This window comes from Calliopsis andreniformis, chromosome 12 (assembly GCF_051401765.1).
Source record: "Calliopsis andreniformis isolate RMS-2024a chromosome 12, iyCalAndr_principal, whole genome shotgun sequence".
NCBI classification, from domain to species: Eukaryota; Metazoa; Arthropoda; class Insecta; order Hymenoptera; family Andrenidae; genus Calliopsis; species Calliopsis andreniformis.
In genome coordinates this window covers 13,498,948-13,511,645 of record NC_135073.1, presented here as the reverse complement: position 1 = coordinate 13,511,645, position 12,698 = coordinate 13,498,948, and the positions used below count along the sequence as shown (strand labels likewise).

The 12,698-nt window shown below is 32.0% G+C and overlaps 2 protein-coding genes across 2 annotated transcripts; one reads left to right on the top strand and one right to left on the bottom strand.

Annotated features, from left to right (window-relative positions):
- Window positions 1–669: 669 nt before the first annotated feature.
- On the bottom strand, window positions 670–5,672 carry Cse1 (chromosome segregation 1). Its single transcript, XM_076388384.1, has 16 exons — window positions 5,453–5,672; window positions 4,935–5,080; window positions 4,502–4,840; window positions 4,329–4,436; window positions 4,143–4,235; window positions 3,903–4,070; window positions 3,707–3,836; window positions 3,458–3,621; window positions 3,198–3,387; window positions 2,921–3,119; window positions 2,585–2,845; window positions 2,407–2,498; window positions 2,044–2,347; window positions 1,761–1,928; window positions 1,358–1,668; window positions 670–1,250 (listed from the first exon to the last, which is right to left on the bottom strand). Exons 1-16 carry the CDS (start codon window positions 5,535–5,537, stop codon window positions 1,105–1,107), a joined length of 2,904 nt encoding a protein of 967 aa, XP_076244499.1. The 5' UTR covers window positions 5,538–5,672; the 3' UTR covers window positions 670–1,104.
- A 2,387-nt stretch (window positions 5,673–8,059) lies between these two features.
- LOC143185814 (ras-like GTP-binding protein RhoL) lies at window positions 8,060–12,677 on the top strand. Its single transcript, XM_076389077.1, has 6 exons — window positions 8,060–8,298; window positions 11,216–11,381; window positions 11,712–11,838; window positions 11,996–12,110; window positions 12,189–12,306; window positions 12,382–12,677. The coding sequence occupies exons 2-6, from the start codon at window positions 11,363–11,365 to the stop codon at window positions 12,579–12,581; spliced, it is 579 nt and encodes a 192-aa protein (XP_076245192.1). The 5' UTR covers window positions 8,060–8,298; window positions 11,216–11,362; the 3' UTR covers window positions 12,582–12,677.
- Window positions 12,678–12,698: the final 21 nt, after the last annotated feature.

The following is a 12,698-nucleotide window of genomic DNA, read 5'->3' as shown; positions in this document are numbered from 1 at the left end:
AAAAACTTTACAATGATTTTGAGCATTATTCGAATTTTAGTTAAGAATTTATAATTTGATATGATTGTAGAAAGTGTTTCAAAGCAAGTATTTCGTTATGAAATTTGTACCTAACATTTATAATCTAACTTGTTTAGAATTAGAAGAGTATGTTAGGAAGAGGAATCGACCAATGGAGTTAAATGGTTAAGTATTTGAATGAGATTGTTTATCACAGACTGTCACAGATAAGGTATAGAACAGTATAGAACCAATTTGTATAGTGTTGGTTAGTGTAATTATACTTTATCCAACTTTAACCAAGTTATCCAACACTATCCTATACCTACACTATGCTATACTCTGAAATATGCTACCCTATATAGCACTACACACATATTACAGTATCTTAAACTACCCTTAGTTACTGTATACTGTAGTAGCTTTTAAAATTCTTTAAAAATGGTGAAAAAAAGTTTATTTTGTTTTGTATGTCGTGAAGAAACAAGGAGTTTGAAAGAGAATGTGGGAAGAATAAAAATAATTCGATTACAAATACAAAATAGGATTAAAATTTGTGTTCAACAATCATTACAAAGAATATCGGCTTAAAAATTGTACATCTAATTAAAAAAAAAATGTTTAACAAGTTAATATACTCACAGGCCATTAGAAAGTACGGAGTGTTACTCGAGTGAACATCGCTTATTATTACATTAAATTAGAAAATAGGAAAAAGAATGGAAGAAGACAATCTGGATGATCAAAAGAGGCACGTGTTCGTCTCGTTTATCATGCAGAACAAAATGATTTAAATAACGATTCGGGAATGTTTCCTATACAAATAACCACGGAGATTATTTCAATGAATTTTCGCGATATCACACTAGTTCTTACAATAGTTTATAGAGTCGCAGACTCCCAACAATATCATGTACAAAAATGACAAATTTTTGTTAAAATATTCAAAGTCACAGAATAGGCAGACACGGCGTCCGTAATGTATGTATCACTAGAAAAGAATCTTCTTCGCACTTCTTTCGTTTACAGTTTATTCAGTTCAATGTTGTTTATCCTCCGAGTGATCAGATGAATCTTCAATCTATCCCGGACATTTCGCTTGTATTATGCAACGCTAATACCGACCGTTTGGAGATAATTTCTCAGATGCTTCGCGCTAGACTCTGGAATCTGACCGAGGAGACTCGGTAGCTGGCCTGGAGATAATCTTCCTAGTCCTTGTGCTAGGTGCAAACGCACATCGCCAATAGCTGTGTATAAAATATATAAAATAACAGTGACCACAGTTCTTAAATATGAAAAATGAAAACTTCAAAAGTTCTCTACTCTTTTTTATATTCTTTATTTGGAACTGTACCTTCTAGTGGATCCTTTGGAGGGTTCTTCGCACAGAGAAGTTGACTATATCCTCCTTGATATTCAGGCTCATCCTCGGTTTCTGGGAATATATTGTCTTCGGGTAACATGCTCTGATCCTGTGGGAGCTCGAAAAATTCTAATAATGCCACCAATAAGCGTGGATAATAGGCATTGTACGGGCTTTCCAACATTGCTGGACAGTCAATCAACAGATTTGATATTCCTACTGCAGTTACTTTCCGCTCTATATCGCCCGATATCTTTTGCATGTCTGTAATTAACACGCGTTCTATGACCATACCAAACATTCTGCAAAAAAGAAAATAGTTATAATAGTTATTGTTTAATTATTATAATGTATAACTACTAAAAACAGTTGTGCAATAAAATTGAGAACTCACTGGGGTTGTATTTGGTCTATGATCGTAACCAAACTGGTTGAACCGTATCTGATGATATAGTAGGCAAAAAATACAATGAGACCCTTCACGTATTTTGTGGTCTTCGATGACGAAAGTCGTTGAAATAATAGTACAAAAATTTGCTTCATATATGGCTCTAGTACATTCCTAAAAATATTATTCATTCAACTTTAATTACGCTGACTTTAGTACTATTACTTAATCAAGATTCCATTCATATTTTTGAAAGATCAAAAAAATTGTAAATATAAGAAAAACTTACGGGGCAAAATGTTCAATGATACTTTGCAGTAATAAGAAGCCTTCGTGGTCATTAGTTTTGGATGCAATCAGTTTTTGAAACACACCTAGTAGACCATTTAGTTTCTCTTGCGCTACGATGTGATGTGCACCATGACTAATAAATGCCCTCAATAATCGATTCAATGGAAGAATATTCGCTTGGCGTTCGAATAACACAGAAGAGAGCAGACAAGGAAACAGGGCTAGGTATGCTTCTGGCACATCTGGAGTTGTTCGTAACTCCAATAATAAAGCCAGAATTTGAAAAACATATGGTATAAATTCTGAAAGAATTTTTTAATTAAAAATCACGATCAAATACGTTATTATACAAATACTTTACCTAGTACATCCTGTTGCAAGATTCCTTGGAAAATAGGGAATAATGCTTCCTCAAATGATGCTACCGCCGTTGGATTAGTTTTACAAACAATCCTAAAAATTAATTTCAAGTTTTTTTTTTTATATTAAACATTTGTTTCTCGTTTCGATTTTTACTAAATTAGTGGTATTTTGCTTACTTAATTGACAAGGCGAAAATTTCAAAGAGATAGTGATTGAAATTGGGACGACTTGGATTTCTGGATACAATGGCTAACTTTTCCGTGAATTTTGGCAGAAGATCAGCCAAAAATGGTACAATGATTTCCTGTAGGATACCGAAACTCCTCATAATAGCTTTCATTACGTACTGATTTTCTTCTGAACCAGCCATACTTAAACAAGCGAACAGATTCTTCAATAAATCCGTTACTAGTGGCTGTAAATCACTTCCTTTCACTCTGTAAATTAAATTTACTTATTGAAGACAAATATGTATTGAGTTAATAGCAATAATTGAGTAAAATCTTTCTTACAAAGACTGGTTATCAGGTCCTTTCATGGCGAATATTCTCTCAATGGCACAAGCAGCATACGTGTGTACAACGATGTTCGTAGCAGTCAAGTGTCTAATTAATTGTGGTAAACTTCCAACTATCATTTCGCTTGGTAATATTGATCTGAAGGTCATTAGAAACTTAATTGCATCTGCTTTAAGTACTGGAAACTCATTCACTAAAATGCATTGTGCAGGATTAAACTTAGGAAAGCAAATTGAAAAACTGGTATAGCATTAGTGATAAGTCTACATACCATTTGGCTTCATTAATTCAGGTTGAATATGCTGCATTGCGAACTGAGGCAACGGAACAAGTTCGCTACTTTGCGTAACTCCATGCCTTTGCGTCTGACCTTTGCTTGCACTGCTAGTGACTAGATAGATCGCAGCATCCTTACTTCGCCAATTTTCGGTTGGTTTATCCGCGTAATTTTGTAACATTACCTGCAAGACGATAATTTTTATATAGAGTTCCCTTTTATTTATATTCTCAAAAAGTATAATGAATCTGTACTTGTATGTAAGCACCAAAAATCTCCATTATTTTTGTTTCAAAGGACTTTGAAAGCACTTTCACCAAGTCACAAGCAGCACGCCTTCTTGTATCCACGTCACTGCCTTCAATATCTCTTCTGATATATTCTTCAGGATTGTCTTCAAATAACTCATTATCTGATTCTGTAATGTATTTAATAAATCAATAATAAAATAAATATAATACGTTTGAACATACAAGAAAAATTACACTGTGTAATATACATACCCCTAAATTCCATATTAGGTATTATGACCTTTTCACAAATACTACTCAAGGTAGTTGGATCTTCAAAAAGATGCCTATATTGTACACGATCTGCCACTGTTGCTAAAAATTGTAAAGCGTTCGAAACTAACTGCAAACACATAAATTATTGTTAGAATAATTTTCATAGACGAGCATTTCTACTAAAATCACATACACTGTCATATTTTGGCTGTTGTCCTGTAGATGTGAGCAAATTCCACACTGCTGTTACAAATTCAGGTAAATATGGTTGGAATTCTTCATCATATTTCTGAGCATAAAGGCCAATGTTATCACAGACTTGTGATTTTAACTGTTCAATTACTCCTGCTTCTTCTTCATCCTAAACATATATTAAGTATTCTAAAAAAGAGTCATAATTATAATACAAAATGTAATAAAAAATTTACAGTACTGTGGATTGCAAGGAGGGAACATTGGTGTTCAACAGTATGTGAAAATTCTTCATCCAAGTAGCCATATTATCTTCAAAAAATTCTGGTAAGTCCTGAAAAAGAAATGAATTAGTTTGATTAGATGTACCATTGTTAAAACGTTATTCTATATTTGTAATATATTTATTAACATTACTATTACTTACTTGAAAGTTGAGAGAGTAAAACACTTTAGACAGAATTACCAAGGAACTATATATAATTTTTAGTGCTTCTGGATTTTGCACATGTACCTCTGTTAAATTCATTGTAGCCTACAAGATATTATGTACTTAGAACATGATATTCATTATGAAAATCTTAACAACAAAATACATACAACAAATAAATCTGTTAAAGGCTTAGCAAATTGGTCTAGTACAAATTTTATTTCAGTCCACAGAGTTTGACTTTTAATCTCATATCTATATCTCTTAAATAAAGAGTGTGCTGTATGTAAAACTCCATTAATAACATGAAAATCTCCTGTACTGAACTTCTCAACCATCTGATCTATAAGTTCTGGCCATTTGTTTGGAAAGTCATACTTTCCAATGATTGATACTGCATCAGATAACTGTTTTTGGATTGAATCTGGAGAATGCAGCATCAAATTAACAATTAACTTTTTTATAGCTTCTCTATCTTGTGCATGTATACAATCCACAGAATCTTCTTTCTATATGAAATCAGAAATTCAATTAGAATTTTGTTACAATTTAATCAAAATATTAAAACAAATGATACACTATTTAATAGGAAAAAATAATTACCACTTTCCAATTACGTTTCACATAATTTTTAAATGCAACTGCACCCGCAATTCTAATGGTTATATTAATTTCAGACTTGTCCACCAGATGCAGCAGAAGTAATGGATAATTTTGATTCACTTCAACAGACTTTAAGAACTTTTCAGCTAGAATAAGGAAACAGGATTAAATAATTAGATAACAGTTTTGGAATATCAGAAAGTATGTAACAAATACATGTATAATCCTCTCCCTTTTTTAATAAGCAAAGACAAGAATCTCTGACAAAGAATTCTTCATCATATTTCGAACTTATTCAAATTAATTCTAGTTACGACATTAAACATTAAATACTTTTAACATACTTGTCCCTATTTAGAGGTTAAACGTTCTTTAAACAAATTTATTTATTAATTATTGATCCTTAATGCATGTATCAGGTAAAAAGGTATCTTTTATAATGGATAAAGAAATTCATGTGATCGTAATTATATAAATTTCTCAATTAATATTTTTATTAGTACAGAGGTTATGTTCACCTGGTCTTCTGACATCTATATCTGGGCTAAGTGTACGTTTTAAATATTCACTAAGGGTGAGCAAATTGTCATCAGTCAGCTCCATATTGGCTTATTTTAAAAACACTACGTTTCCTCGACTCGAAAAAATATCAAATACTTTTCAAAGAATCTTCAAACAAAGTAACACACCGGTCTCTGATAAATTCAATTTCCTACCAATAACCGTCGAGGTTGGCGCTCTGGGCGCCGGTTTAGGCGGGAAAAATTTTTCCGTTAAAATAAATTGATCAATGAACAAGATACTAAAATGAAAAAATAGGTAAAGTATAAAATGTCCTTATATACAAAATAGAAAAATATTTTATTGAACTTGTAACGACCTTCTGTAATTAAAGTATTGACAAAGTAGTGTACATAATGTAATAACATAAAATAAAAGTAAAGCAATCTTTTGATATCTAAGAAATACGAATAATTTAACTGAAATAGTTAATAATCGCTTCAAGCAGCGAAACGAATTACTTTTTAAAGTCACTGAGCTTCACTTTTTTTTGTTCTATTTCATCTTTTAATTTTTCCAGAGTACTTTGCGCCAGCGTAATACTTTGCAGTTCTTTGCTATCAATTATCCTGTAAAAATGATATTTAAATAAAATGTTTATTGAAGAATAAAATATACGGTTCGAAAAATATATAAATTTGCAGTTACTGTATTTACTTTATATCAGCTAACACCGTATTAATTTTCAATATTTCCTCGATGTCCTCAGTACTCAAACAATGAAAATTGTACCACGTTGTTAGACTTTCTAATCTTTTTTTTGATGTTAAGTATTCGCGCTCAGCGTTTCTGTACTTTTCACGATAACGTTCAATGTCTTGCAATAAATTTTCAGTCGACTGAAAAATTAGATGAACTTAAAATTAATCCTATGATTATATTTTCTCTGTAGTCAAACTTACGTATTCTTTGTGTGCTCGAACAATACTATCAGTGTAATTGGAATATTTGACTCGAAAATTATCGCTGAAAAAATAGAAATAATGCATAACTTTCCGATAATATTTTGATCCTGATATGTATTTGCTAGTATTTTAAATTGCCATTAAAAATTCAATCAAAAGAATTAATTAACAAAACAAGAGAACCATTGTTCAAAAGTATATTCTCTCCTTTTTGCTTTCAATTCTTTCAATTCCTGTTGTTTAAGATCTATAACTTTCATTGATTCGGAAACTGCTTGTCTAACTTGAGCTTCTTTTTTTTCTAGCTGCTTATATTTAACTTGTCCCAGCCAAATACTTATCGATAAAGCAGAAAACTGCGATTTCCAATAATATCGATTCTGTTTGTTCTTATCAATAGCTTCCTTTAGCTCTGCGAACTTAAGAAACACGAAGACATAATTAGGTAACGCGAATATCAGTATTGAACGATTTTATTACTTCGTTTATTAAAGAGTTAATTCGATCCGCTTGATTATTTAAGTTTTTCGATAATGCCTCTGCGTTCTCCCTCAAAACTTCAGCCATTTTTTCTTCCATTTATTAAAGAATATTTATATTAGCAGAACTGTCTAGCTGCTTTCCAATTTTTAAATTCAAACAGGTATTGTATTACATAGAAGGACACTTGAAATATAAAAAACAGCGAGTACCGCGCCCTCTAACGAGGTTATGTTAAATTAAATACTTTAAGCCCTGCACGCACGGTTCTCAATTTATGCGAAAGGATGCCTGCAATTAGCAGCGTAACTTTTCTCAGTTTATTAATATTTACGAGATATTATATAGTACTTTTCTAAAAACATTTCTGAACCAATGCAAATCATAGCATTGTACCAAACATGTCAAACAATTGAGCAAGGTTTCGCCATACAGTAATTAACCGAAGCGACTCGTGCGTCATCAGTCGGGTACTATTCGTGAATATGAAACTATTCGCCTTTCCAAATAGGGGGCGTGTATAATTTAAAATTTTAATTTATGTATACCATAAATCGTAAACGATTGATCCTCCTCGACACGCTTCGATGTACGTTTCAATGTCTCTTTCTTATACTTTCTCTTGCTGCTATAATAAGACCGAATTCGAAACAGTATTTTCTAGATCGTGCTATGGTTTACAAAATAATGGAATTATACAGGGTGGAGCACTTAAATGGAAACACCTAAACATCCACGTTATCTGTGGTTTGATGAAAAAAATTCTCAGGACAAAGCTACATTATTTGAAAGAGTGTGTATAATCATGGAAAAGAATTTTTCTCAAGATCATTTTTTGGGGAAAAAAGGAGATTCCAAGGTCACTGATATATTTTTTGAAATGAAGTCCTATTTATTTCCCTGTTAACTAGGCTTCCAAAGACATTTCGAATACGATAACACGAAAAAAATAGCCACAAAAGTGTTGAATTTACGATAAGAGTGTTTTCCAATTATTTTTTTCAGGAATCCAAGATGAAAGATCAATTTAGTGACAAATGGAGCAGAAAATTAACATTTCATTTCTCTGTTTCGTCGCATATCGATTCAATCGATCAAGATGGATTACCTAAGAGATTCAAATTGAAAAGGCGACGTTTGCTGCCATTTCCTAGCGTATGCGCGTAGCGTAATTGATGTTTCGGTGAACGTTTGAACGTGTCCGCGGTGTTTCGTAGTCGTCAAGTAGCCGCCGTTGCGCGACCTGCGTCCAATGCAGGTTTCCCGTTACGCTCGTCGGGATTTGAAAGAATTTCAATCGGTTCGAGTGGCGAGTGATCGAGTCGAAACCGTTCTGTTCAAAGACATCGCATAAAACCATGTGTCACAGTGCCAACTGATTATATTCTCTTTCGAGTAAACATGCACGGCGATCCGCGGTGAGTCACTTGACTGAACAACACTTTTCTTATACCTGTTCCAACATACATTGTTCACGAAGATTACGACAGCTCGAACGACTTTGGGTGGGCCCAAATCGTAGCGCGCTTTTTTTATGTTAATTTTTAGTTTCACCCTCTCTTCGACTTTGCTCTAATCCTTTTTGTGGCTAGTGGGACATGTGTGTCCCACTTAGTTTTTTCTGTTATCGCACGTAGAACGACGTTGGAAACCTAGTTAACGAAAAAGGAGAAAAATGAGAGATGCTCAGAAAAATCACTCGGCCACGAAAGAGTTAATTTACTGTCATGAGAATTGGCTTTCAAAGCGGGCAATGTGGATAAAGTTATAGTTACTTTGAGTAAAATTACTGGGCTGAATTAGAAGAATGTAGTTTACTTTCATTTAGGGACAGAGAAATTGTATTTTTAAATTAATAAATTAATATAGTTCAAGATTATAGTTAGTATAATCAAGTGATCATTATTCTAAGCCTATTGTGTACTTATATTGTCAAGGTATCTCAAACTTCGTCATATGAAATATGTATGAGGAAGAAACTTTTCAAACCTGTGATTTGAAAATCGCGAAGTTTTCTCGAATGTACACGCAGAGTAGAAAATGTAATCGTACGTTAATGATCTTATCAGTCTGTATCAGTATGAAATATCTATTCCTGTCGTACTTGTTAACACTTATGAAATCGTATCTTTTACTGTCGATTTCTGCAGAAACGAAAATTAGACACGGTTACTGTTATCTAATGTGCATATAATTAGGGTATATACACTTTCTTCAGGCTGTCATAAAGTTTTAAGTTGTTTTTAATCGGAATTTTCCTGAACGTGGAACAGGATGAGGAATTGATAAGAGACCGCGAACCATTACCTTATTCTGGTTAAAAATACGAATAGTACAATACTTGGTAATTTGATATACTTTTAAAGGACTTTATGAAAGAATTTTTTAAGAATGTATTAATTCTACTAAAAATACTAATTCTTCATAGAAATTTTACTAATAGTTTTTTCATAGAATCTTTTTTTTTAGAATAATTTGTTTTCACAGAAATTTTAAACGGGAATTTACAAGTTACGAGAAGTTGAAATTTGTCACTTTTTTAATGGTTCAAAATTTTTGAAACTAACGTATGAGAAAAGCAACCCTCCCTTTCTAATACCATTATACGATAAAAATCTACTTTTATGTAAAAGGTATATAATCACTGAAACGCATTGTTTACGCAATGGATGTTGCTAAATGATCGGCTCGCGTGAGACACTCCGCGTTTTTTAATTACGCTCTTGTAAAGGTCTAACATGAACATGCAGGTTCACGAACAGCTAGATTATGTCATCGCTACTTTATCGGTGTGTATCTCTAGCCTATTTACATAAAAGTCTCGCTTCGTTGATCGAGACAGAGAGAGAGAGAGGGACAGTCAGGGAGGTAAACATAATTACAAGTCGCTAAGTGAATACAGTGAACAGAAAAAAAATTACATTCCACGATGAATTTCACTGTTCGTTTACTGAATATTATTGCTACATATTCTGTTAACAAAAAAGTGAGAACAAGATTACGATATTGAAAATTGTATTATGAAATTTTTGTTACTGAACTTTCTATTAGCATGAAAAATATTAGTTCCTTTAAATATATATAAATAAAACAGTAGGAGTGTGTATAGTAATTTATTTAATTTGTATTAAATACATTGCTTTCTTTTTCATGGTACACTAAATAATTCGAGTCTGCGTTACTCTAACTGAATGTAAGCGATGAAAGATGATAGAACGTACGATGTAAATTGATAATTGCAGGAAGCTTAATCAGCTCAGTTTTCAAAACGACAGAAAGAAAAGTGGAATGCGGAAGGAAGGGCGTGGTTAGAATTATTTGATGCGTTTAGTGTTGAAGGCACACTCTCGATCTACCTACGCGTACTACCCACCTTTTCTTATATTTCACGTATCATTTAGTGACACCTTTCTTATATCATGAATAGCCAGCGAATCTTTATGTATTTATGGGAAATTTTAATGTGCAAAACGAACACAACACAAATCGAAAATAAAAATAAAAATATGAAAGAATTAGAATTTAATTAAAGACGCTTGTTACAGTATCTGAAAAGTAAAACAAGTCTTTAATTAAATATTATTTTTCTAATTATTGTGTTTGTGAAAATAGCAATTTGCGTACATATCCATAGTTCGATTATGACTCGAGAACAAATTGTTTATTTATTTACAAAATTTCTGTAATTTCTTTCGAAGATAAACACATTTCTCTGAAGAATCTACTAAAGTAATTTACAGAAAAGTATGATGATCTCAGTTTTATAGGGTCGAGTCGTTCCACAAATTAGGAAACATAATTCTGTCGTTTTAATTGAATAATTACCCATCGTTGCGGTGCAGTGAATCAAGCGTGAAATTTCTCTGCAGCCGCTATACCCTCCAATTAGTTACATTGATATGAATAATAATAGTTTACATCCAAGAAATGTTCAATATTAAATTATTATAATAACGTACTGAAATATAGAAATGAATGTTACTATTGCATTAAAATAATACGAAATGACTCGTGAAACCAAAATCCTTAACAATATGAAGATTGTTTAAGTAATGTCTCTTTAAATGTTTATCAAATTAAATCGAAGAATTATCGTTCTCGTAACTGATGTGAATTTTATCATATTCCTGTCAGCGATAATTTACACCTGATAAGCTGAAATAATTTTCTTTCTAATATAGCAAATGAAACTTTCTCATCATTTCTTCAAATTGAATTTAAATAAAACAATTGTTAAAGATCAAACCCTTTTGTGTATTCAATGAATCGATCCTTACTTAAAACTGGTTGATATGAACTACTGCAACGTTATCAATCCTTTTTATGTTTCTACAGCCGAATAATGTAGTTGATAATGGAATGGGCCGGATAACGAATAGATAACTAGCATTGCTATTTTGATAACGAAGCAACGTCGAATCATACGGGAAGCTGGGTGTTTGACCTAGACTTGTGGGCACTGGAGTCTTATTCTTATACGCAATGTGCAATAACAATCAAGGTAAGCATCAAAGAAGAAACTAGGTCTAAATGAAAGCTTATAGAAGTTACAGGAATAAATTAGAAAAATTACTGATCGAATGAAATGAGAAAATGAAATTACTTGCGATCGGTAAAAACACAAGACATTATCAATTATTAATATCAATAATTGAAATTCAAGGACTGATTTTCTCTGCTAATTTTATTTTATTAAAGTCAATAACGTAAAGAGATCACAGGTTTCGCCATATTTCTATTTTTAAATTTATCGAACTTAATACTTATATTTTTTCTTTAAAAAGAAATCAAATTTATTGGACCTGAATAATGAAAATGTTTTATTCTTCAGAAAAAAAGGCAACCTCCCGGCTCAGGCCAATCAAAATTACAACAATCGGCGATGGCACTGTTGGCAAAACATGCATGCTAATTACATACACAAAAAATGAATTCCCCTTAGAATACGTACCTACAGTGTAAGTAATTGTGGAGTGCCATGAAATGTATTTTTAAATCAAACAAATAGTAAGATATTTGAAACATCTAACTGCAAATAAAAAATTGTCCCTTAAATATATCATAAAGCATTATTTTCAATTGAATATTCGCGAATATATTTCTGATCTGTTTTAGTTTCGATAACTATGCAGGGACCATTTATGTAGATGGACAAGAATATGAGATGACTTTGTGGGACACAGCTGGTCAAGAAGATTATGAACGGATCAGACCTTTATCCTACCCAAATGTAAGAGAAACTTTTTCAGGCATTTACCACTGATAATTTTATTTGGAGTTCATAGTCAAACTTGAATTTTATTTTCAGACTGATTGCTTCTTGATCTGCTTTTCAGTAAATTCTAGAAGTTCTTATGAAAATGTAATAAATAAATGGCATCCAGAGATTAAGTATCATTGTCCTAATACACCTATAGTTCTTGTTGGCAAGTATTTCTGGTATTAATTTGTTTGGAACGAAAAGTTTGAACTGTATTATTATTTACTAATTTTGTTTGTAGGTACGAAAGGGGATCTTAGAAGTGCAGAAAACATAGACACAATTCCACAAAAAGACTGCAAGAAGATGAAAAAGAAAGTAAAGGCCTTTAAATATGTTGAATGTTCTGCACTGGAACGTGAGAATTTAGAAGAGGTTTTTTCTGAAGCAATTCGAGCTGTACTAAAAAAGCCATCAAATAAGTTTTGCTGTACATGCTGATAATTATAAAGCAATATTTATGTTTAATAATATAAGGTACTGACGTGTAAAAATTTTAATATTTAGGGAAAATATATTATTCCAAAGATTACAGTATTTTAGAATCTTTTATTAAGC